Source organism: Pongo pygmaeus, chromosome 8 (assembly GCF_028885625.2).
Source record: "Pongo pygmaeus isolate AG05252 chromosome 8, NHGRI_mPonPyg2-v2.0_pri, whole genome shotgun sequence".
In the NCBI taxonomy this organism is placed as follows: Eukaryota; Metazoa; Chordata; class Mammalia; order Primates; family Hominidae; genus Pongo; species Pongo pygmaeus.
Window position 1 is genome coordinate 120,076,939 of NC_072381.2, and position 21,550 is coordinate 120,098,488.

The 21,550-nt window shown below is 39.7% G+C and overlaps 2 protein-coding genes across 7 annotated transcripts in view; both read right to left on the bottom strand.

Moving 5' to 3' along the window:
- ABLIM1 (actin binding LIM protein 1) overlaps positions 1-21,550 on the bottom strand; it is a 339,345-nt gene that overhangs the window by 253,059 nt on the left and 64,736 nt on the right. The window contains exon 1 of one of the 6 annotated variants that reach the window (XR_010127476.1): positions 2,407-2,531. The exons of 1 other annotated variant lie outside the window; for it this stretch is intronic. Coding sequence is in view for 4 of the 5 variants with exons in the window: in XM_054503860.2 (XP_054359835.1) it covers positions 2,407-2,470 (64 nt within the window). In the remaining variant the exon portion in view is untranslated. Of the gene's footprint in view, positions 1-2,406; positions 2,767-21,550 lie in introns of those variants that run through there. 4 more of the 6 variants (XM_054503860.2, XM_054503861.2, XM_054503863.2 and 1 more) reach the window with 4 other exon arrangements.
- Positions 8,057-9,082, bottom strand: LOC129045290 (peptidyl-prolyl cis-trans isomerase A-like). Its single transcript, XM_054503864.2, has one exon. The coding sequence runs from the start codon at positions 8,775-8,777 to the stop codon at positions 8,280-8,282; it is 498 nt and encodes a 165-aa protein (XP_054359839.1). The 5' UTR covers positions 8,778-9,082; the 3' UTR covers positions 8,057-8,279.

Consider the following 21,550-nt stretch of genomic DNA (forward strand, 5'->3'; position numbering starts at 1 on the left):
GTCATGCTCTGATTGACCCACTGGTCACCAACTGTGGCAGTGCTCATTTGCAGTGGCAGCTGTGACTGCCTTTGGAAGCAGGAAAACCTGTCTGGCATTTCCATTCTCTCATATGAAACCTAAAAGTAGTGCTAATCGGCATGATGCATTTTCCTTCTTTTTGGAAATGAATGACATTTAGTGATAAGTCTTGTAAAATCCCAATCTTCTGAATTGCTATCCTGGCTACCACCCCAACATTTAAAGTATCTTAACGATGGAGACATACATGTCAGCAGTCAGATTTTAATATAAAATTAACGGCTGAATATCTCAAAGGCCTAAATTACTATTAATTGTATGCAAACACCAGCTCTAAGTATATCCTTTAGAGCAGAAGGTTGTAAGTCACTGTATCAAAGTCTTAAATCAACAGCCACCTAACTAGCTAATGCTTTCAAGGCGTGCCAGGAGAGAAAGGACAGGATGATCTTCTCTTACTAAAGAGAGATGGATGAACAGCTGCAAGCTTTGCTGTTGTTTTAAAACATCAGGGAACCAGCTACTGAGAATAATAAATAAAATGTAAGCAGGGTCAGACTTATTTATTACATATCCTTTCAAAATATCCTTTTGTTTAAAAAAAAGTTAATTAAAATTATTGCCCATATTCCCTACAGAGAGTACATTTAAAACAATGCAGAGTAGCAAAACCCCTTATGTTCCAAACATAAGGTGTGCCTGTTTTTAAGTCTTGGAATAATTTGCCAACTTCCAATTTAATTATGACGGAGCTTCAAGTAAACTGTTGAGTGTTCTAGAGATACAGTTTCTGTAGATTCCAGCTGGTAGCAAGTGGAAAGACTCCAAATACCTTAAAAACATGCCACGGAGTAGAAGGGAGGAGAGTAGTTAAAAAACAAGGAAGAGAAAGAAAGTTGTTCTTTCTGGCTTGACCACTAAAAATATAATTAGATGTATCACTTACTCTGTTTACTTACAGTCTCTCTGCATGTAAGATTTCTTCCAAAACCTGCCCTATCTTTCTGGAAAGCCAAACTAAAATTCACTCTTTGTACAGTACAAGAAAAACAGAAGACTTGAAATTCATTTAAATAAAGACATCTAGACATCTTGAGATATTCTAATTTTATCACTAGGACCCCATTCATTTGGAAAAGACATAGCATCATAGTTTTCCACTCTAAATATATCAGGAATACACGAATGCATTCTAATTAATATGCATAGTGTCCTTATTAAAATTCAAATTCTATATTTGAGGAGAGTCCAGAATGTCAAAGAATCTTGTGTAAACCTGAGGTGATGTTATCCTTTAGAAAGAACAGGGGAGGGCTGTTCTTAGCTGACCACCCACATGGGGCCATCGTCAACTTTAAGTTTTGCTATTCTAATGTTTGTCAACTTTCGTCTTTCCAGTAAACGTCTAAGGCAGGTCAGTGAGGAATAGGAAAGCACATTACTGGACTTTTAAATCAGCATAGTCTTTCAAAATCATGCTCATTTACAGGAGAAAACTGTGTGGCATAAAAAGCCACCATGAATGATTCATCAGTTACAGCGTGTGCCAACCTCGGATTCCTTTGTACCTCTTAACAAGTGTATACATGTGAAGTGTAGCAGACCCGGCTCCCCAGTCCTACCAGTCCTGGGTACAAAGGCAAACCCAAGCTCACTGGAGGTCCTGCGAAACAGAGAAGAGTGGCGAGATCGGAAGTGAAGGAGGGAGGGGGCCCAGCCTATCTGCCTTATCTGGAATTACCCACGAGTCTACTCTCCAGGAACCAAAATAAGTTACACTCTCTTATCTTAAGGGGTCCAGTATCAAAGGAATCAGCAACCGATCGCCACAGTCCCTAGGTTTCAATGGAGCAGGCTGTGAGACTGCGTGGGGCCACCCTCTGCAGCTCTCTTGGATGTGGTGTTGGCTGTCAGCCCCTGGGGATGCTGAGCAGGACCAGCCGGGGCACTCCTGAAGCCAGCCTCACCAGGGAACAAACTCTCCCGTCAAACACAACTGTAAGGAAAGCATCCTAGAGATGGCATCCAAACTCAAACAAAATGCCCAGAAATAGGATCACAGGTGTTTGCCCACAGTCACTGAAGATGCCTTTTAATGTGCCCAAAGGACCAACCTACTGTTGGTTGAGTTGAGCTGGGCTACTGCTACAAAAGAGTCATGTCAATTTTAACATCCTATTATATTAAGAATATCTGTAAATGTGTTGACAAATAAGATGTACATTTTATACAGATATATACTATCACAGAAATAGATTGTCATTTATGATAATAAGTGTAAAACAATTTTATCAAGTGGAAAAGCCCTGCATCTTTCCTCATCTTTAAAGACATGGTCGACCCCAGACAGAATATATGCTGACTTTACAAAATGGATGGTCTAACCTTTGTAGTCTCCGATGGTGTGATGAGGGTCCATGAGCTCAGTCATTTCCAAGGTCATTAACATGCACAAAGCTCCAGGGTTTCAGCTTTTCTTTACTAGGATCTGGCACACAGAAAGGCTGCAACACTCCTCAAAGGAGAGGCTGGGGCCCTGGCTCTCCTCCCGGGAGTCTGTGGGCTGAACTGGACCCGAGGGAGGGGTGTGCCACCGGTGGGTGTGCCACAGCCAGCGCAGGAAGAATGAGGAGTTTCCTGAGTGAGTCTAGCTCCTTCCTCACGTACAGAGTCTGCATCCCCTTCTTCTCTCGACCCTGCCCCTACCACTTCTGAAGAGACCCCTTGCAAAAGCCCATCAGCTCACTGACGACACACCCACTGAAAACACTCGTTTCTGGGAAGCCACTATTAGAACACGCCAAGAATGTTCCTAGGACTTTCCTGCACTCTGCACAATCCAGAATCCAGATTTTGATCACTATCATTTCACAATAACTGAAACGCATGAAATAAAGAAAGAAAAGGATCGATTATTCCCAAGCCTTCTGCCTCCTCTTTTTCCTTAATGAATTACTATCTCAACCAGATGGGCTTTTAATTATTTTCTTCACTACTAGAATTTAAAAAAAATACTATAACTTAGACAGGCTTCTTTTACTAACAGCCTGATTATTCATTATGGCTTTGGAAACAGTTCCCTGACCAACTCCTGGTGTGAGACGAGCCGTGGACTTTGAGCCTTTTTATATTAGGTATACACGCTGTCTGAAAACAATGACCTCATCCGGAAAGACTCAGGAAAGAGGCATTTTTTTCCTTTCGTCAGTAATGCCCTGATGTTGGGCTGGATTATCCACCACCCACAATTCAACTTTTCTCCCAGTTATTTTTGAACACCGGGAATTTTGCATATTGGAAAAGTTATGAAGACAGTTTAAATGGAAAAAGACCCTTAGGACAAATATCCTTGGCATCAGATACACACATTGGCTAAGAAATAGGAGGAAACTGGCATAATTGCTTTAAATGTGAGGGTAAAACATTTAATTCCTCCAATAAAGATGTAACCAGCAGCACCCATTGTGAGATATTAATTTAATGTAAGGCCTATAATCAATCCACTGAAAAACAAGACTATTTGAAACACATTGGCCTAATACAAAGTTTGATGAATTGAAGAGTCCCGGCTTACTCTCTTCCCCAGCTAAGTGGCTTTTTTGTTTTGTTTTGAAATGACTCGGGTAGACAGCCATCCCCATGGGTCACCCCATGTGCCCTTCCCCTGGTCCAGGCTACCGCCTGGAACTTGGTGCCTCTGATAACGTCTTCCTGACTTGGCTGTAGCACCAGGCGCCAGACAAAGAATCACAACTGGATTGCTCGTTGATAAAATGCTTGCCATTTGCAGAGTTGTCATGTGTCAGCTGCTGCCAAAGGCCAGTTGCATCAACTGAAATCTTCTGATTACACCTAATGCCTTGCGTTCTCATGATAGTGATTCCATATTTTAGCCTAATGTGTTTTTTGTTAGTGTCTTGGAATTTTTACCATAAGGATGGAAGTCTTTCATCCTTGCATTCTTTATTCTTGTTAGCCTTCATTTAAAATGTAATGGAGGCTAGTTTTTCCTACTCCTTTAAATCTCGAAGTATTATTCCTACTTGATATTAAATGAGAGAAGAAACCAAGTGCAGAGCTACAGCTATTTTCAGGGGCTAAAATAGGGTTCTAGTTTAAAAATAACCTGCATTGCATTCGTTCCTTGCCTTTTACAAGGCAGGACAGGGGCAAAGTGGGGGAGTAGGCAATCCAATATTGAAACTTTGATTTTTTTGAATGTTAAGCAATAAAGTGATTCTTTCCTAATCATAGTCCTCCAAATTTGACTGGTGTTAATTGAACCACAGATAATTTGGTTGATGATTTATTATAGTCAAGAAACTGGCCAGGTGTGGTGACTCATGCCTGTAATCCCAGCACTTTGGGAGGCCGAGATGGGAGGATCGTTTGAGCTCTGGAATTTCAGACCAGCCTGGGAAGTATTGCAGGACCTTTTCTCTACTAAAAATTTTAAAAAATTAGGCATGCATGGTGGCCTGCACCTATAGTCCTAGCTACTCAGGAGGCTGAGGCAGGAGGATTGCTTGAGCCCAGAAAATTGGGGCTGCAGTGAGCCATGATCACACCACTGCATGCCAACCTGGGTGACAGGGTGAGACCCTGTCTCAAAAAAAAAACAAAAACAAAAGAGGTGAAACCAACTGCCTAGAAACTTGTTTAAAATGCACAATTTTCTTTCTTTCTTCCTTCCTCTTTTCCTTTCTCCCTTCCTTCTTCTCTCTTTCTCTCTCTTTCTTTCTTTCTTTCTTTTTGAGATAGGGTCTCACTCTGTCACCTAGGCTGGATTGCATTGGCACAATCACTGCTCACTGCAGCTTTGACCTCCTAGGTTCAAGGGATTCTCCTGCTTCAGCCTCCCGAGTAGCTGGGACTAAAGGCATGTGCCACCATTCCCGGCTATTTTTTTTTTTTTAATAGTGACAGAGTCTCCCTATATTGCCCAGGCTGGTCGCAAACTCCCAGACTCAAATAATCCTCTCACCTCAGCTTCCCAAAGTGCTGCGATTACAGGCATGAGCCACAGTGCCCGGCCTCACACAACCACTTTCTAATTAAATAGCAATGGAGCTTATACCATGTCATTTTGAAATCAGAGACACAGTTGTGTGTTCCTTACCTTATCTGATTCAGTCATCTTAGAAACACAGAGCAGAAATCTTTCCCAACCATGCTTCTGGAACCCTTCATAGGAAAGTGACTGTCACTTAGCAAAACAAATACAAATGCTTAAAATTGCATCTTCACCTGTATTTGAGAAATGCTTAATTAAATATTGTTAACGTTTTCTTAACCATGGACTTACTATGTATTAATATGCAAATGTGCCTGTAACTAAGAGATAAATAAGATAAGAAGCATTTCCTTAATTTATTCAACCAGAGAACCCCCAAACCCAGTACAACTATGAACTTTCCACAAAACAGAGCTTGGAAAACATTTCTCTGAGGAAGGAGAGGGCTAGAAAGGGTTTTAGAGATAATTTCCATCACAGTTTCAAAGATAAGAAGTTTCGAAGCCAAAAGAATTTAGGGACTTGCCCAAGGCCAGCACAGGATATATAAGGAGAACAATTCTCTTCTGCCTTGCAACATTTTGAATGGCTACAATAGGCCAACATGCTTGGCTCTGTTTGCAATTAAGGTATGACTGATAGTGATGCTATCATACCCTGGTAACACAGATGCTGCTGTGTTCTTAGGCAAACAGCATACCTTACAACAGATTATGTTAAAAGACCTGGCCTGGGCCTGCTTTGCAATTACAGAATAGGAGACAAAGCTTACCACCATGTAATTTATGACAGGGCTGAGAGTGAAAAATAGCAGATATCAGTAACAAAACATTCAGAGGGCCTTGGCGTCATCTTTTAAACTAAGCAGAAGAGACAGAAACTTGAAGCAAATTGAATTCCACATGAAAAATGATTCCTTTGGGAAAGATAAAAACTAAATTTCTTAAAAGGTCAGATTCAATACGGAAGAAGAAACTTCTAGACTTTATCTAGAAAGGCACAGGAGAAAAGTAATGATTTGGCATTTTCCCTGAACTTGTCCTCCAATTATGTTCAATTATAAGCCCAAATCATTGGTCCCAACACAAGCTCAGCTATACGACTTTGTTGGAGATCAGTTTCCAGAACTATTAGGTTGGGGCAAAAGTCATTGCGGTTTTTGCCATTGAAAGTAATGGCAAAAAACACAGTGACTTTTGCCCCAACCTAATAAAAGGAGTGTGCAGTTCACTACACACTTAAACCTAGAAATGGTCTTTTATAGCACACAACTACATCTTCCGTGCTACTGTTCATTCCAATTTCTGCTTATAATTTCCAGGTGGGTCCCATGAAATTATTTTTGTGACTGGAAATGAAACTTCATGAGTTTTCTGTTATCAACCCCTATTACATATGGTCCCTAAGTGCATTCCGCTTCTAATTATTCTTTTTATATGAAAAAACTCATGTAATCAAGAAGCTTCTAGACTTTATCTAGAAAGGCACAGGAAAAAAGTAATGTTTGTCATTTTCCTGAACTTGTACTCCAATGATACTCAATTATAAGCCCAAATCATTGGTCCTATAAACTTCATAAACTGCAAAGCTTCATAAACTGCAAAGAGAATGGCCTCATTATTGTTCATAGCTCACATTGACCGAGGGCTCACTCTCTGCAGGCGTTGAACAAAGATTCCTTCATTGATTTCTTATAACCCTCTAGGACAGGGACCATCATCATCTCCATTTTAAATATGAGGCAGTTAAAGAAAAGGTGAGAAGTTAAAGAAATTGCCCAAAGTCACTCCGCTAACAAGGAGTACAGTTGGGATTTGGACATAAGCAGCTAGAATCAGAGACTGTGCCCAGGATGCTAAAACTATTCTCAAGAATATTAAAACCGCTCAGGATGAATCAGTAATCAGAGAAGATGCCAAAGCCATTTTCATGCCTGAAGTAATGGTAGGGTGATATAAAAGACAAGTTCAGCAGTCCAAAAATTTGGCGTATACCAAAGGCTGTTTATGCTTTTTCCAAAAAGTCTGAATACTCAAAGACTGTATGTGTGCAGGGAGGGGTTCTTATTACTGACGTCAGAAGAATCATTTTTCTGAGTCACATTCTGCTTTCAAGAGATTTTCCTGAATTAATCTCTTTCACAAAGACGCTGATGGGTAGTCCCTGTCTCTACGGAGGCTGCAGAGAGGGAGGCCATCGTAGCAGGCTGCTTCTCTCACCTCATGGCTACTGTACAGGGCAGTTTATCAAGTTCAGGCAGGAGCTGCCATCCAGCATGTGCCAGACCAGGAAGAGGCAGAAGACCCAGCTTCTTGTCCTGGTCCTATCATCAGCTCATCAATGATCCCAGGCAAATCGCCTGTCTTCCAAATCTGTAAAATGGGCCAATAATACCCATCCTATCTACCTTAGAATAAATGAGGATGACAGAGTTCACTCACCGTTTTTGTTTTTTGTATTTTGGTTTGTTTTTTTGACAGAGTCTTACGCTGTTGCCCAGGCTGGAGTGCAATGGCTCGATCTCGGCTCACTGCAGCCTCCGCCTCCCGGATTCAAGCCATTCTCATGCCTCAGCCTCCCGAGTAGCTGGGATTACAGGTGTGCACCACCACTCCCAGCTAATTTTTGTATTTTTAGTAGAGACGGGGTTTTACCATGTTAGCCAGCCTGGTCTTGAACTCCTGGTCTCAAGTGATCCACCCATCTTGGCCTCCCAAAGTGCTGGGATTATAGGTATGAGCCACCGCGCCTGGCCGCACTTTTTCTGTTAATTCTTTTTCTTTTCCTTTCCTTGCCTCCTTCCTTCCCAATTCTTTTTTTTTTTTTTTTCTCTTTATGATCAGTATCTTTCAAAAAAAGATTCGAGATGAAATTTCTAGCACACAGAAAACTGGACTCTACATTCAACAATAAGCTGGACAGGGAAGAGTAGTGAGCACATGGGAATCCATTTCCTGACTTGATGCTTATCCTAATCACTGCTTGATGCTGCTCCTTAGCATCTGCCACCACCACCCCAAAATGGGGCTAACTTTTTATAGTTATTTAGTTTTAATTTCATAATCATAAACTTAACTCAACTCTTCAATTCAGCTGGCATAGGGAACAAGGAAAACATGGAACCCAAAGGGAACTGCAGCAAGAGCACAAAGATTCTAGGATACTGCGAGCAAATGGGGTGGAGGGTGCTTTCCTGAACTACAAAAGGAAAGGTCTGGTGGTTAAGATAAAACACAAGTCAAACTTATTCAAGTTGTTCACAGTCAGCAATGGTGATTTTCTTGCTGGTCTTGCCATTCCTGGACCCAAAGCGCCCCGTGGCCTCCACAATATTTATGCCTTCTTTCATCTTGCCAAAGACCACATGCTTGCCATCCAACCACTCACTCTTGGCAGTGCAGATGAAAAACTGGGAACCGTTTGTGTTGGGTCCAGCATTTGCCACGGACAAGATGCCAGGACCTGTATGCTTTAGGATGAACTTCTCATCATCAAATTTCTCCCCATAGATGGACTTGCCACCAGTGCCATTATGGCGTGTGAAGTCACCACCCTGACACATAAGCCCTGGAATAATTCTGTGAAAGCAGGAGCCCTTACAACCAAATCCTTTCTCTCCCGTGCCCAGAACACGAAGGTTTTCTGCTGTCTTTGGAACCTTGTCTGCAAACAGCTCAAAGGAGACGCAGCCCAAGGGCTCACCATTGACGGCAATGTTGAAGAACACCGTGGGATTGACCATGGCTGATACTACAGGGCTCCTGGCGGCGGCAGCGTCTGCAAAAGCCTATTTTTTTTTTTTTTTTTTTTTGAGATGGAGTCTTGCTCTGTCACCCAAGCTGGAGTGCAGTGGTGCGATCTCAGCTCCCTGTAACCTCCGCCTCCCAGGTTCAAGTGATTCTCCCACCTCAGCCTCCCAAGGAGCTGAGACTACAGGCATGCAACACTACACTCAGCTAATTTTTGTATTTTTAATAGAGACGGGGTTTCGCCATGTTGGCCAGGCTGGTCTCGAACTCCTGACCTCAACTGATCCTCCCACCTTGGCCTCCCAAAGTGCTACAATTACAGGTGCGAGCCACCTCGCCCGGCCCTGGCTAATATTTTTCAAATAGTTATTCTGACTATAGTAAACATTTCTGACATGCATCTTTCAATTGTTCCTTCTAACAACCTTAGGAGATAAAGACAATTATGAATCCCTCTTTAAAACATGAGAAAACTAAGCCTAAAGACAGTAATTTTTTCAGAGTCACATCTTGTATGCAGAAGAGCAGAGATTTGAACTCAGGTCTGTATGTCTTGATCTCTGTGCTATTATGAGACGTGATCAATGGCTCCACCTCAACATTCTCACAACTTCTTCTTGTAGCTCTGCTGAAAGAATACACGTGGATGCCAATTAATTAATATCAATGCTGTCATTTGCATGAATTTTTTCATATAAAAGAAGAATTAGAAGCGGAATGCACTTAGTGGTATCCATAAAACAGTTTCTACATTTGCATCCACAGCTAAGAAGTTTACAGTGATGGACTTTCTATGTCTCTCTCCTCTCCCTTTTATCCATTTCATTCTGCCTCTCACTCCCTCCCAGTCTGCTATGTTAGAGAGGATTAAAATGCATGCTATATTCCCTGCAAAAACAACAGGCATTTCTTTTTGGTGACTCATTTGATGCAAATAAGTTGTAGGAATCAGGGGATTCCACTCTTGGTGCCTTTGAAAAAGTTGTAATGATAAAGTCTAAAAGGAAACAAAGTACTGCAGAACGAGGAGATTCTACGTTCTTTCATTGTAAACAGATGAAGCATTGGGTTAAATCATAATGACTTGCTATAGTGTGGATTTTTTATAACTTCCACATTCATTACCATTTTCATTTGGCACATGAGTGATACATGACCACAGCAACTGCAAAATATTCCACACACAGCTTCACCCCCAGAGAATGAAAGAGGATATTTATCGACTGTGCTATACCCAGAAGGCTACATTTAATACAGATTTTTGTTGCCGTGAAAGGGTAAGGAAACAGAATAAACACCTAGAAGACACATACCTGCCCAAGAAATGTTACTACATCATTGTCTCTCTCCTACACTGTTCACTCAGCGTGTATTACTTCTAAGCTGTTCCACCACCTTTTCCATGGAAGCTTCATTCAAAGTCAGTGGGAAGAGAAAATATGCCATATTCTACTGAGAATAAGAATGCTACTCCAGATCATTGACTTCAGTTCAGCTCTCCAGTTTAATTTGAGAGACTTCAAATTTATTTAACATTCTGTATTACCCTCTCTAGTTAACAATTGTGCTGACAGTAAAACATTCATACCTAGTCTCCAATGAAAGTAAGCATTTTATTGATGGTCTCAAGTGAACTAATTATTCCAAAGACTTTCAAAGATTTTTGAAGACTTTCAAAAAGACTTTCAAAGACTTCAAAGATTTCTGAAACTCTTCATGTCTTGTCTCTGCCTCCTTTCAACTTTTGTCTCTTCCAAGATTATTGCTTCAGCAAAGGAAGATGGGCTAGTTTGCTCAATATGCATCACATTATGGAGCTTGTCAAAAACAAACAAACAAAACCTTTCTACTCTGTTCCTTGCAATGATCTTCCATATTTCCCCAAAAAACCTTTCCCCCCATCATCCCCAAAACAAGAAACTTCCAGTCACAAAAGTCTAAATTCAAAAGGATAAAGTATTTTTAATAATAGAGTAAAAAACAGGTCAGGCGCGGTGGCTCATGCCTGTAATCCCAGCACTTTGGGAGGCCAAGGGGGGCAGATCACAAGGTCAGGAGTTTGAGACCAGCCTGGCCAATATGGTGAAACCTGGTCTCTACCAAAAATAAAAAAATTAGCCGGGCATGGTGGCGGGTGCCTGTAGTCCCAGCTACTTGGGAGGCTGAGGCAGGAGAATTGCTTGAACCCGGGAGACAGAGATTGCAGTGAGCTGAGGTGGTGCCACTGCATTCCTGCCTGGGCAACAGAGCAAGACTCCATCTCACACACACACACACACACACAAAATGCATTTAAACCTTGCAAAATAAATAAGTCAACACCAAGGACACCTTGCTGAATCATTTTAGGGTTTATAATAACCAGCCACTTATAATAACCAGCCACTGGAGTTAGAAACAAAACTGCCTTTAGCAAATACTCCTCCCTAACAGTGGCTTTCTGAAACCCCATGTTTTATTCCTTTGAGTGCACAGGCACAGTGTGGAAGCTAAAGGGAGGCTTCCTATTATCTAGGCCAGCTGTTTTCTAGCTAACAGAAGGAGGAGGCTGTATTGGGATTGGTGAGGGATGCAGCGCGGGGAAGGCGGACAGTTGGTTCTGGGTCCAACTTCCACCAAAGAAAATTCAGCTCTTATGCTTTATTTTCTGGGCTGCCAGGTGAGCCTTCATCTGAAGAAAGGGTTCCATAGCTAAAAATAAACACACACGTTGAAAAATCCCCATCCTACCCAATCCTTTCATTTCAGAAAGGAGGAAAATGAAGGCCTGTGAGTGTAAGTGACTACAGCAAGTGAGAGAATGAGTAGCCAAGGCAGGGGTGGACCAGCCACAGGCTCTGAGCAACGTGCTCCCCTGCGTGCACTCTCCCCAGATCGCCAAGTACACAGCCCCTACAGGACGTGTCCCTGTCATCCATCACAGGGTTCTATCCCCTGCAGCTCTTCCTCGCACAACCCACAGCCATATAAGCGCAGGTTTGCAGGTAGGGCGTTGTTGTTGCTGATATAATTTTAAGCGTTTTTTCTTTCTTTCTTTCCTTTTTTTTTTTTTTTTCTTTCAGAAACAGGGTCTTGCTCTGTCACTCAGGCTGGAGTGCAGTGGCATGATCATAGCTCACTGTAACCTTGAACTCCTAGGCTCAAGTGATCCTCCCACGTCAGCCTTCCAAACAGCTAGGACACAGGCACATGCTACCATGCCTGGCTGATTTAAAAAAAAATTTTTTTTTTTTTTGTAGAGATTGGGTTCTTGCTGTGTTGCTCAGGCTGGTCTCGAGCTCCTGGCCTCAAGCCATCCTCCCGCCTCGCCCTCCCAAAGTGCTGGGATTACAGGCATGCGCCACCATGCCCAGTCTATTTTAATCATTTTAAAAGTACTAGACACAGAGGCCACAGGCAGAATAGTAGCAATAGTACATCTGCCTATGTAAGATGAAAAATAAAAATATTCTGAAATTTTCAGAAGTCAGTACTCCAGAAGTAAATCAATAGAAAATAATATTCAGTTGATAAAAATTGAATTTATACTCAAATTGCGAAAGAAGCAGGTGGAAAGGATGTCGAACACACCCTACAGGATCTGTCTGCTGGCTGTGACCTTCACTCTTACAGCCTTCACTCATAAAGTAGCAAACTACAGCTGAGCTGTGTGGGTTCTGGCCCGGGTGCCACTCTGAGAAAACATCACGGACTTCCTAGACTCTGCAGTCACCTGGGGTTGCACTCTGGGTGAATGCCACAGTTGCTGGCTCCTGGAAGGGGGGGCTCTACATTTTCTAAAATGTGACAAAAACCTAAAGGGGCATAACAAAAACTGATAAGGGGGGTGCACTATGCCAGCTATCCCTGGGGATTCTCATTTACAAAAGGGCTCCTTTAAATAAACTCTTAAAATAGTCCTGGTTTACCACTCACTAGTTGGGTGATTTAGCAAGTTATTTTATCTATACGTACCTCCGTATTCTCACCTGTAAGATGGGGATAATTATGATACCTACCTCATGGGATGTTGTGAAAATTTAAGGAAACAGTTCCTGATTCCTGACAAATATTAGTCATTATTGTTATTATTCTTTAAACAAGAAAAAAAAGACAGTAAGTACTAAATAGAGAGGCCAGGGGCAGGAAAGTAGCAAGAGCTGGGGAATTTGACATGAAAAGTCAAAATGAAATGCTTCTGAAGCTTAATGTAAGTTGATAGACAATAACAATTGGTTGATAAAAGGTGAAACTTACAGATTGGGATCATAGCTAGCTCTACCATCTTCTCTGGGACCTCGCCACTCAAAACCCGGACCTTGAGCTGCAGCAGCGCCCTCACCTGGGAACTTCTTAGAAATGCAGAATGTCAGCACCCAACCCGGACTCTCCACGTACTGAATCAGAATTCGCATTTCAACAAGATTTCCGGAGAATTTATGTTCATGTTACAGTTAGAGGAAGCCTGCTTGATGGTATGTACTGAGAGTTTAGCATTTATAGGTCAAAGAAACAAGACCTCATTCTCTAGTTACATCTCCGTACATTATCCTAAATCTTACACTCCTTTCCATTAGCCTCATGCTAAATGGTCAACTAACCATCTGTTAAGCAGATGCCCCTTTAAGGGATAGCATAATACTTAAGTATCTAAAGCAACTAACTCACCTCTTGTTAGTAATTTCAATAATTTTAAAATACCATCATCAAGCGCTAACATTTATAGAGCCCTTAAAACATGCAGGAATCAACGTAAGGTGCTCTCCATATGTTCTGATTTAATACTCACACCCCCCACTGGAGTAACCATTACTATCCCCATTTTATAGAGGAGAGAACTGAGGCTCAGAGAGGCTACATCATTTTCTCAAGACCAAATTAAATGGCGGAAAGAAGGCCTTTTTGAAATCCATTCTCTTTCTACAAATTCAAACCCCACTCCCACAACATCAAAATAATGTATCTGTGCACTGGGGAGCAGCAATAATTATCCCCCTTTTCAGATAAGGAAAACTGAGACACAGAGAGCCAATGAATTATACAAAGTCACTGACCTGAAACTTAGGTTAGAAGTGGGTCCACTACAATTCAACAACTTTTTCAAATTAAAGAATTCTGCTGCTAGAAATGGCAATGATAATACAATGGCATTGGAGACAATGCAATGGCATTTTATTTCTGTTGGAAATAAAACACATCCAACAGAAAGAAGGATTTCCATGTATGAAGCTTTGTACAACCAAACCAAGGCACCTCAAATTTTGATCTCTGATCATAAGAGATTATTAGGATGTCAGTTTCTTTGGGAAACCAGAGTTTCCAGACTCTTATTGCCATCGCACCATCACTGTGGCAACTGATGCTTATCCACACATCTCAGCTAGCATCCTACACGACATTACTTCTGCATGCCTGTGAAATTCTCCTAACTACAGCCTCCCTGATTTCCTCACTAGGTCTTTACCCAAATTTGATATCCAAATAGTTTAGAACTTGGCAAGATGAGTCAAAAATCTTTCCTTGATAGCCCCAGTGTCTACGGAAAATCAGAGACACAGGTTTTAGGATCCAGTGATGAGGGCTCCTTGCCCAGGCTCCACCCAGGGAATGCCTCCCTCCTCCATCCCTGGAGAGGGCAGCAGGGAACAAAGCAGGATTTGTTGGCTAAAAACGCTATATTAGTTGCTGAGATGACAACGACAAAATACCACAGGCTCTAGAAGTCCAAGACCAAAATGCTGGCAGGTTTTGTTTCTTCTAAGCCCTCTCTTCTTGCTTGCAGATGACAGCCCTCTTGCTGTGACCTCACATGGATGAGCTTCATTGCACAGATGTGTCTGGTCTCTCTGTCTCTGTGCCCAGATTTCCTCTTCTTATAAGGACACCATTTGATATGGTTTGGCTGTGTCACCACCCAAATCTCATCTTGAATTGTAGCTCCCATAATTCTCATGTGTTGTGGGAGGGACACAGTGGTAAATAATTGAATCATGGGGCAGTTTTCCCCGTACTGTTCTCATGGTAGTGAATAAGTCTCATGGGATCTGATGGTTTTATAAGGGGTTTCTCCTTTTGCTTGGCTCTCATTCTCTCTTGCCTGCCGCCATATAAGACATGCCTTTCACCTTCTGCCATGATTGTGAGGTCTCCTCAGTCACATGAACTGGGAGTCCATTAAACCTCTTTTCCTTTATAAATTACCCAGTCTCGGATATGTCTTTATCAGCAGTGTGAAAATGAACTAATATACCATTCATACTGGATTAGGCTATTTTAACTACATTACCTCTTTATAGATCCTGTCTCCAAATATAGTCACATCCTGAGATACTGGGAGTTAGGGCTGCAACATAGAAATTTGGGGGAGACCTAATTCCACTCATAACAGATGCTGAATGGATCACTAAGTCCTAGGGCTATGCTGAGGCCTTCTGGTCCAGTCTGGGTTCAATAAGAACTAGAATTCACAGTAATCTGAATCTCTCAGCCTCATGACTGAGGGCACTCTGGGGGAGGAAGGAAGAGAACAAAATTCCAGGTCAGACACAAAACACGCCCCTTCCTTTCTCATTTCTGCTCCATGGGATCAGAGAAAAACAACTCTCAGCCTCACTGTCCACCAACCCAACCCACCTTCCTCCCCACACCCCGCTCATCACAGCTTAAGTAAGGCCACTCTGGTTTTTTGAGAATTTAAGTGGCACGTATAAAACAGTCTGAGTCAGAGACACTGCCAGTTACTAAAAAGTACAAACTAAAGAACTCAGATCTGGCAGCCTGCAAAGCTTCTCCTGCCCTGGGGCAAGTGGTGATCAGCCCTCAGGAGCTGGCACGCGGTTTTCCGAGCAGCTGATCTGCCCAGCAGTAGGGGCTGGGGACCAGAGCCAGCCTCCGGGCCAGCCCACTCAGCCCGGGGCAGCGGCACCGTAAATGCCAGCGAGTAGGAGGGAGGAAAACCTGCACAGCGTGAACCTGTCAGGAGGTGCTCACTTCACACAGGGTGTGTGCCAATGGCTTCTAAAAACAAATTAGGTATTTGGGGTTTATAGGTATCCAAACCATGACACAATAGAAACAGAACAAGAGTGATATTTACTATTAAAAAGAAAACCTATGCCCATCAATAAATCCATTAACTTAGCCCTAATTTTCAATTTTAGTAATCCAGCTATTCCTCATATCATCAAGTTTTTAACTTGGTTCTCAAAACCTTCTCATATTAATATAAAATTATATCATCTTCCTTAGGGTTTTAAAAGATCATTTTGCCATTTCATTTGGTATATGATAAATAAGTGCTTTAAAGTAATGATTTTAAATCAATATATTATTGAATTTACTGAAGATTACATTTTAGAGATCTCTTGTGGTTGCAAACTAATACAACTATAGAGGAAAATTACACCAGCAAAAAGACAGAAGGAAACATTAATCCCCCACATAGAAATCTCTGTATTAATGCCCCTATTAGTTAATTAACATATACAAAAAAAATTACTAAGACATTTAAGGAAAACAAAAGCACAAAACTGGACCAAGATGAATACACAAACACATGATTCTAGAGAAAATAGATAATTTAAGCAACAGAAGAAAAGAACTAAATAAAAATTCAAATTGATATCCTCTAAGGCATTTGAGAACAAACTGTATCCATGAAGTTAATCCGGGAAAAAATTAAAAGAGCAATCAGAGAAAAAGAGAGTTTACAGAAATAAAAAAATAATAATTATGAAAATAAAAAGAAATTCAACAGGCCAGAAAACAAAATGTCAAGAAACTCTCCCATAAACTAGAGAAAAATAAAGGAGATTAAAAATGTAAAAAAAGAAGAATTAAGAGATATGGAAGAGGTCCAATATCTATTGAATAGGAGTTCCAAAAAGAGAGGACAAAGAAAGTAAAGGAGAGAAACTGAAAAAAACAAAATTATCCAGTCCTGAAGGAAGACACAAGTTTCAGAATGAAAGAACAAACCAAGTGCTGGACAGGATGAATAAAATGACAAAATAGCTAGACATACACTGGTGGAATTTTAGAACTCTGAACATACAGAGAACACCCTAAAAGCTATCAGAGACCAGTTCAGGTTACCAAGAATGGAAAAGGACTCAGGCTACCATGAGGCTTGGCAGTCACTGTGAAGTCAGAAGAAAACAATTCAGCATGTGGAGAAAATAAGAAATTTTCAGACAGGGAAGGATTCCACTTACCTCTTATGCACCCTTACTGAAAAAAATTACTTGAAGACTGACTCACACAGGAGAAAAAACTAATTCCCAAAAAGAAAACTACAGATTCCAAGAAAATGTGGAATTCATTTAGAAATAAAATGGGATTAGGGGGAATCCCACAGTGACAGCTATATAACAGATCTAGAAGCCAGTGAGTCCAAATTAGAAGATAGAGTCTCCAAGAAAACATCTTCAAGAAAGTAGATTTCATTCAACAAGTTATGATTCAGAGCCTGGATGATCTTAGTAATGCTATTAATAAATTCATTTTGCTTAGCAAAAAAAAAAAGATTGGAATTAAAAGCTTTATGTAAATTAAAAATCTGTATAAAAAACCATAATCTAAATATGAAACAAACTAAAGAGTCATAAAATTTTGAGAAAAAAAAAGGAGGTTGTTGGAAAAGGGCCCTTGGATGATGCTTTAATAATGCTTAAACATGTACTTCAAGCAAGACAGATTTAGTGCTCAGAATAATTCCTTCTCTACAGGTCCAATCACAATATCTGCTTCTGCAGTGAAGAATATTTGCATAATTTTAATGTTACAGATAATTTATATTGGTTTTCAGCTCTAAAAATCAACTTATAATAAACAAGAAAGCATAAAAGTTAGATTTAAAATATACAAACCTTGACAATGTGAAAGTAAGGTGTCTTCCGACAGCAGTCAGAAGACAGAAAGCGTGGGTAGGAGAAGAGAAGTGAGGTGGAAGGGTGATAATGTCCTCATTCTACATAATGGGGGTAAGAAGGTATTATCTAGAGTCAGATAAAAAATAGCAGTATATTATTTAGAGTTATAAAATGGCTGTATATCAATGGTACTCCGGAAGTGAACATTAAAACCAATTGAGAGACATTGTTGAAATAAATATAAATCCAAACACATTATTTAGAATTATAGTATTACCATCCAGAAGTAAAAAGTAAACTTGTATAAACAGTTATGTCTGCTATAAAAGGGAAGCCCAAGGATCCTTGTGGTGATGAAACTGTTGTATATCTTGACTGAACTGGTGTCAATATACTGGTTGTGATATTATACCACAGTATTGCAAGATGTTGCCCCAATCACGAGAGAATTAAGCAAAAGGTTATTTTAATGACTCTATTATTTGTTTTTTTTTTCAGATGGGGTCTCACTATGTTGTCCAAGCTGGTCTTTGAACTCCTGGGCTCAAGTGATCCTCCCATCTCAGCCTCCCAAGTTGCTGGGATTATAGGCACAAGTCACCACATCCAACCTGTGACTCTACTCTTGATTCTACCAAAGAAGTCTACCAAGCTAATACATTTCCAGATGCATAAGCAATAAGTTAATTCATTACACATGAAGGATGCATTCGAGCGTTATGGATTACTTCTCTTGTAAAACCTCACTGAGAGAGAATGATCTACATAGAACACTACAAATAATCACTGAGGTAAATTAAAGGAAACCTAAATTAGTAAAGATATATATCACGTCTATGGATTATAAGTTTCAATATATAAGATCCTCATTTCTCTGTAATTAATTCATGAATTCAATGTAACCCTAATAATATTCTCAGCAGGTGTTTTAGACAAAAGTTGACAAACTGGTTTTAAAATAGACATGAAAATGTAAAGGGCTTAGGATTGCCAAAAACAGTTAAAACACACACACGCACACACACACACACACACACACACTCAAAGATGAAGAACTTACTCTACATGGCATAATTAAGATGGTGTAATACTGCCATAATGAAAGACAAATTAATCAATGAAACAGAATAGGAATTCCAGAAACAGATCTACACTTACAAATGACTGGTTTTTTGCAAAGGCCCCAATGCAATTCAATGAGGAAGGGAATCTTTTCAATAAATGAAGCTGGAACAATTATATATCCCTGTGAAAAAAAAATTAACCTCAACCCCTACCTCACATCATACACAAAAATTATTTTGAGATGAATCATAGATGTAAACTTAAAATCTAAATCTATAATATTGTCATAAAAATATAGAATACCTTTGATATCCTGGGATTAGGCAAAAACTCCTTGGAAAGGATAATAAAATCACAAAAATGTATAAAAATTGATAAATTAAACTTTACCAAAATTAAACACTCCATTCATCAAAAGACACTATTAAGAAAATAAACAGGCAAACCTCAGGTTGGGAGAAAAGTATGTGCAAAATGTAAAGCAGACATATAACTTGTATTTAAAATAATTTTTAAAAAATAACTCCTACAACTCAATAAGAAAAATAATACAGGTTAAAAATGGAGGGGTAGAGAGACTTGAATAGATACTTCACAAGGTTAGATATGCAAATGACCATTATCCACATTAAAAAGTTCTCAAATAATTAGCCATGAGGTAAATGCAAAGTAAAATCACAAGATATCACTATGGCAAATTAAAATACCAAATATTGGTGAGGATGTGAGACAATTGTAGCTCTAATACATTTCTAGTGAGAATATAAAATGGTTACAACAGTTTTTGAAAAAGGTTTGACAATTTTTCTTATTATAAATATACACCTACCCTCCGACCTAGCAATTCCACATCTAGATTTTTACCAAGAGAAATGAAAACATAAATCCACAAAAAGACTTTTTCAAGAATGTTCACAGCAGCTTTATCCATATTAGCAAAAAGCTATAAACAACATGAATGTCTACCAATAGAATGGATAATCAAATTGTTATACACCTATATAATGGAATATTACTCAGCAGTAAAAAGGAATGAACTACTCCCATACACAACAAAATGGAGGCAACACACAGACCTTACGCTGAGTGGAAAAAGCCTTACACAAAACAGTGCACAGTATATGAGTCCATTTATGTGAAGTTCTAGAAAAGGCTAATCTAATTAGGACCTTGGTTGTCTGGGAGTAAGATGATTTACTGACAAAGAACACAAGAGAATTTCTGGAGATATGAAAATATTCAACATTGTGATAGAGGTCTATGGGTGACATAGGTGTATCTATGTGTAAAACTTCTATAGCCAAGATTCGTACATTTCAATGTATGTCAATTATACATTAAAAACAACTGTTAAAAATAAGAGAGGGTGTAGAAATTTAGAAAGAATAAGAATGGCAGAGTGTTGAAGCTGGGCGATGGGTACGTGAGGTTCATTATACTATTTTTTATTGTTTATTATGGAAATATTCAAACATATGCAAAGTAAAAAATGTACACTGAATTTTAACTATGCATTACAGCAACATGACCAGATGTTTAGAATTCTAATAGTTTGGGCTTAAAAAATTCAGCTGGCTGATTTTCATTACTTTAAGTCTTTATGAATAGTAAGCTAAAACATAAGATTTCAGTTGTCTATTTGCAAATATTTTCTCTGTAAATACCACATTGCAAGTGAAAGCCTATATTGCTAATAACCAAAAAGACAATCATTAATATATGATCTTTAAAAAATGTTGGTTTTTGAAATACCACAGATATTCTAATGAGTTACACAATTTTAATGAGATGAGTGCAACACACAAGTCTGGAGAAGATCAACTTGAGAATAAGAATTTGCAGAATTAAAATAATTTCAACGATAAAAGTGATTCATTTGTATTTTAACATCAGTGTTTTTTTGTTTCTTGTCATTAATCACTGGTCTATCATGATTATACACTGAACAATATAAAGTAAGAATACTTTCTTTTGTTTGTTTGAGATGGAGTCTCACTCTGTCGCCCAGGCTGGAGTGCAGTGGCGCGATCTCGGCTCACTGCAAGCTCTGCCTCCCGGGTTCACGCCATTCTCCTGCCTCAGCCTCTCCGAGTAGCTGGGACTACAGGCGCCCGCCACCACGCCCGGCTAATTTTTTGTATTTTTAGCAGAGACGGGGTTTCACCATGGTCTCGATTTCCTGACCTCGTGATGCGCCCTCCTCAGCCTCCGAAAGCGCTGGAATTACAGGCGTGAGCCAATATTTTTTAATGACATAACACATCATAGCTAGAATTATTCATATAAATAAGAAATCAACTCCACCAATGATAATATACTTTCCCTCGCTAGACATTTAGAAGCTCTCAAGTCATTTGTTCTTAAAAAGAAAAATATTTAAATAATTATTTTATTTGTGGATGTTTTCAAATAGAAAGTATGTTAGAAACCATTGTCGCTTTTAAATACATAAACTTCAGGAGTACCTAGATGAATTAACTCAGACATTTGGAAACCTCTTAATAAGAAAATTCTATACTACATATAATTTTTGCTGAATGAAAATTAATAGTTTTGATACATGGAATCGCCTTTGTAAAATACTCTGAGTTTTACAGCCTTAGACATAAATAAACAAAATGAAATTGTCTATGTTCCTTCAGTTTGGAAAGCCCTTCATACTCTTACAGACATCCTCTCCATCCATTGATCAAAAGAACTTTAATTACCTTCAACACTCAGCTCAAAGGTTACTTTTTCCTTGAATCCCTTCTAATTACTAGTCTGAATGCATCACCATACTCTGCTGCCACAGCAGCTTATCTAACCTTGCCTATGGCATGTTCGTCTTACAGGAGTATTTGTCTGTGTGT

What these genes read in the sequence shown, in the direction of transcription:
- LOC129045290 (XM_054503864.2), bottom strand. Translation starts at nt 8,777, where the DNA reads ATGGTCAATCCCACGGTGTTCTTCAACATTGCCGTCAATGGTGAGCCC.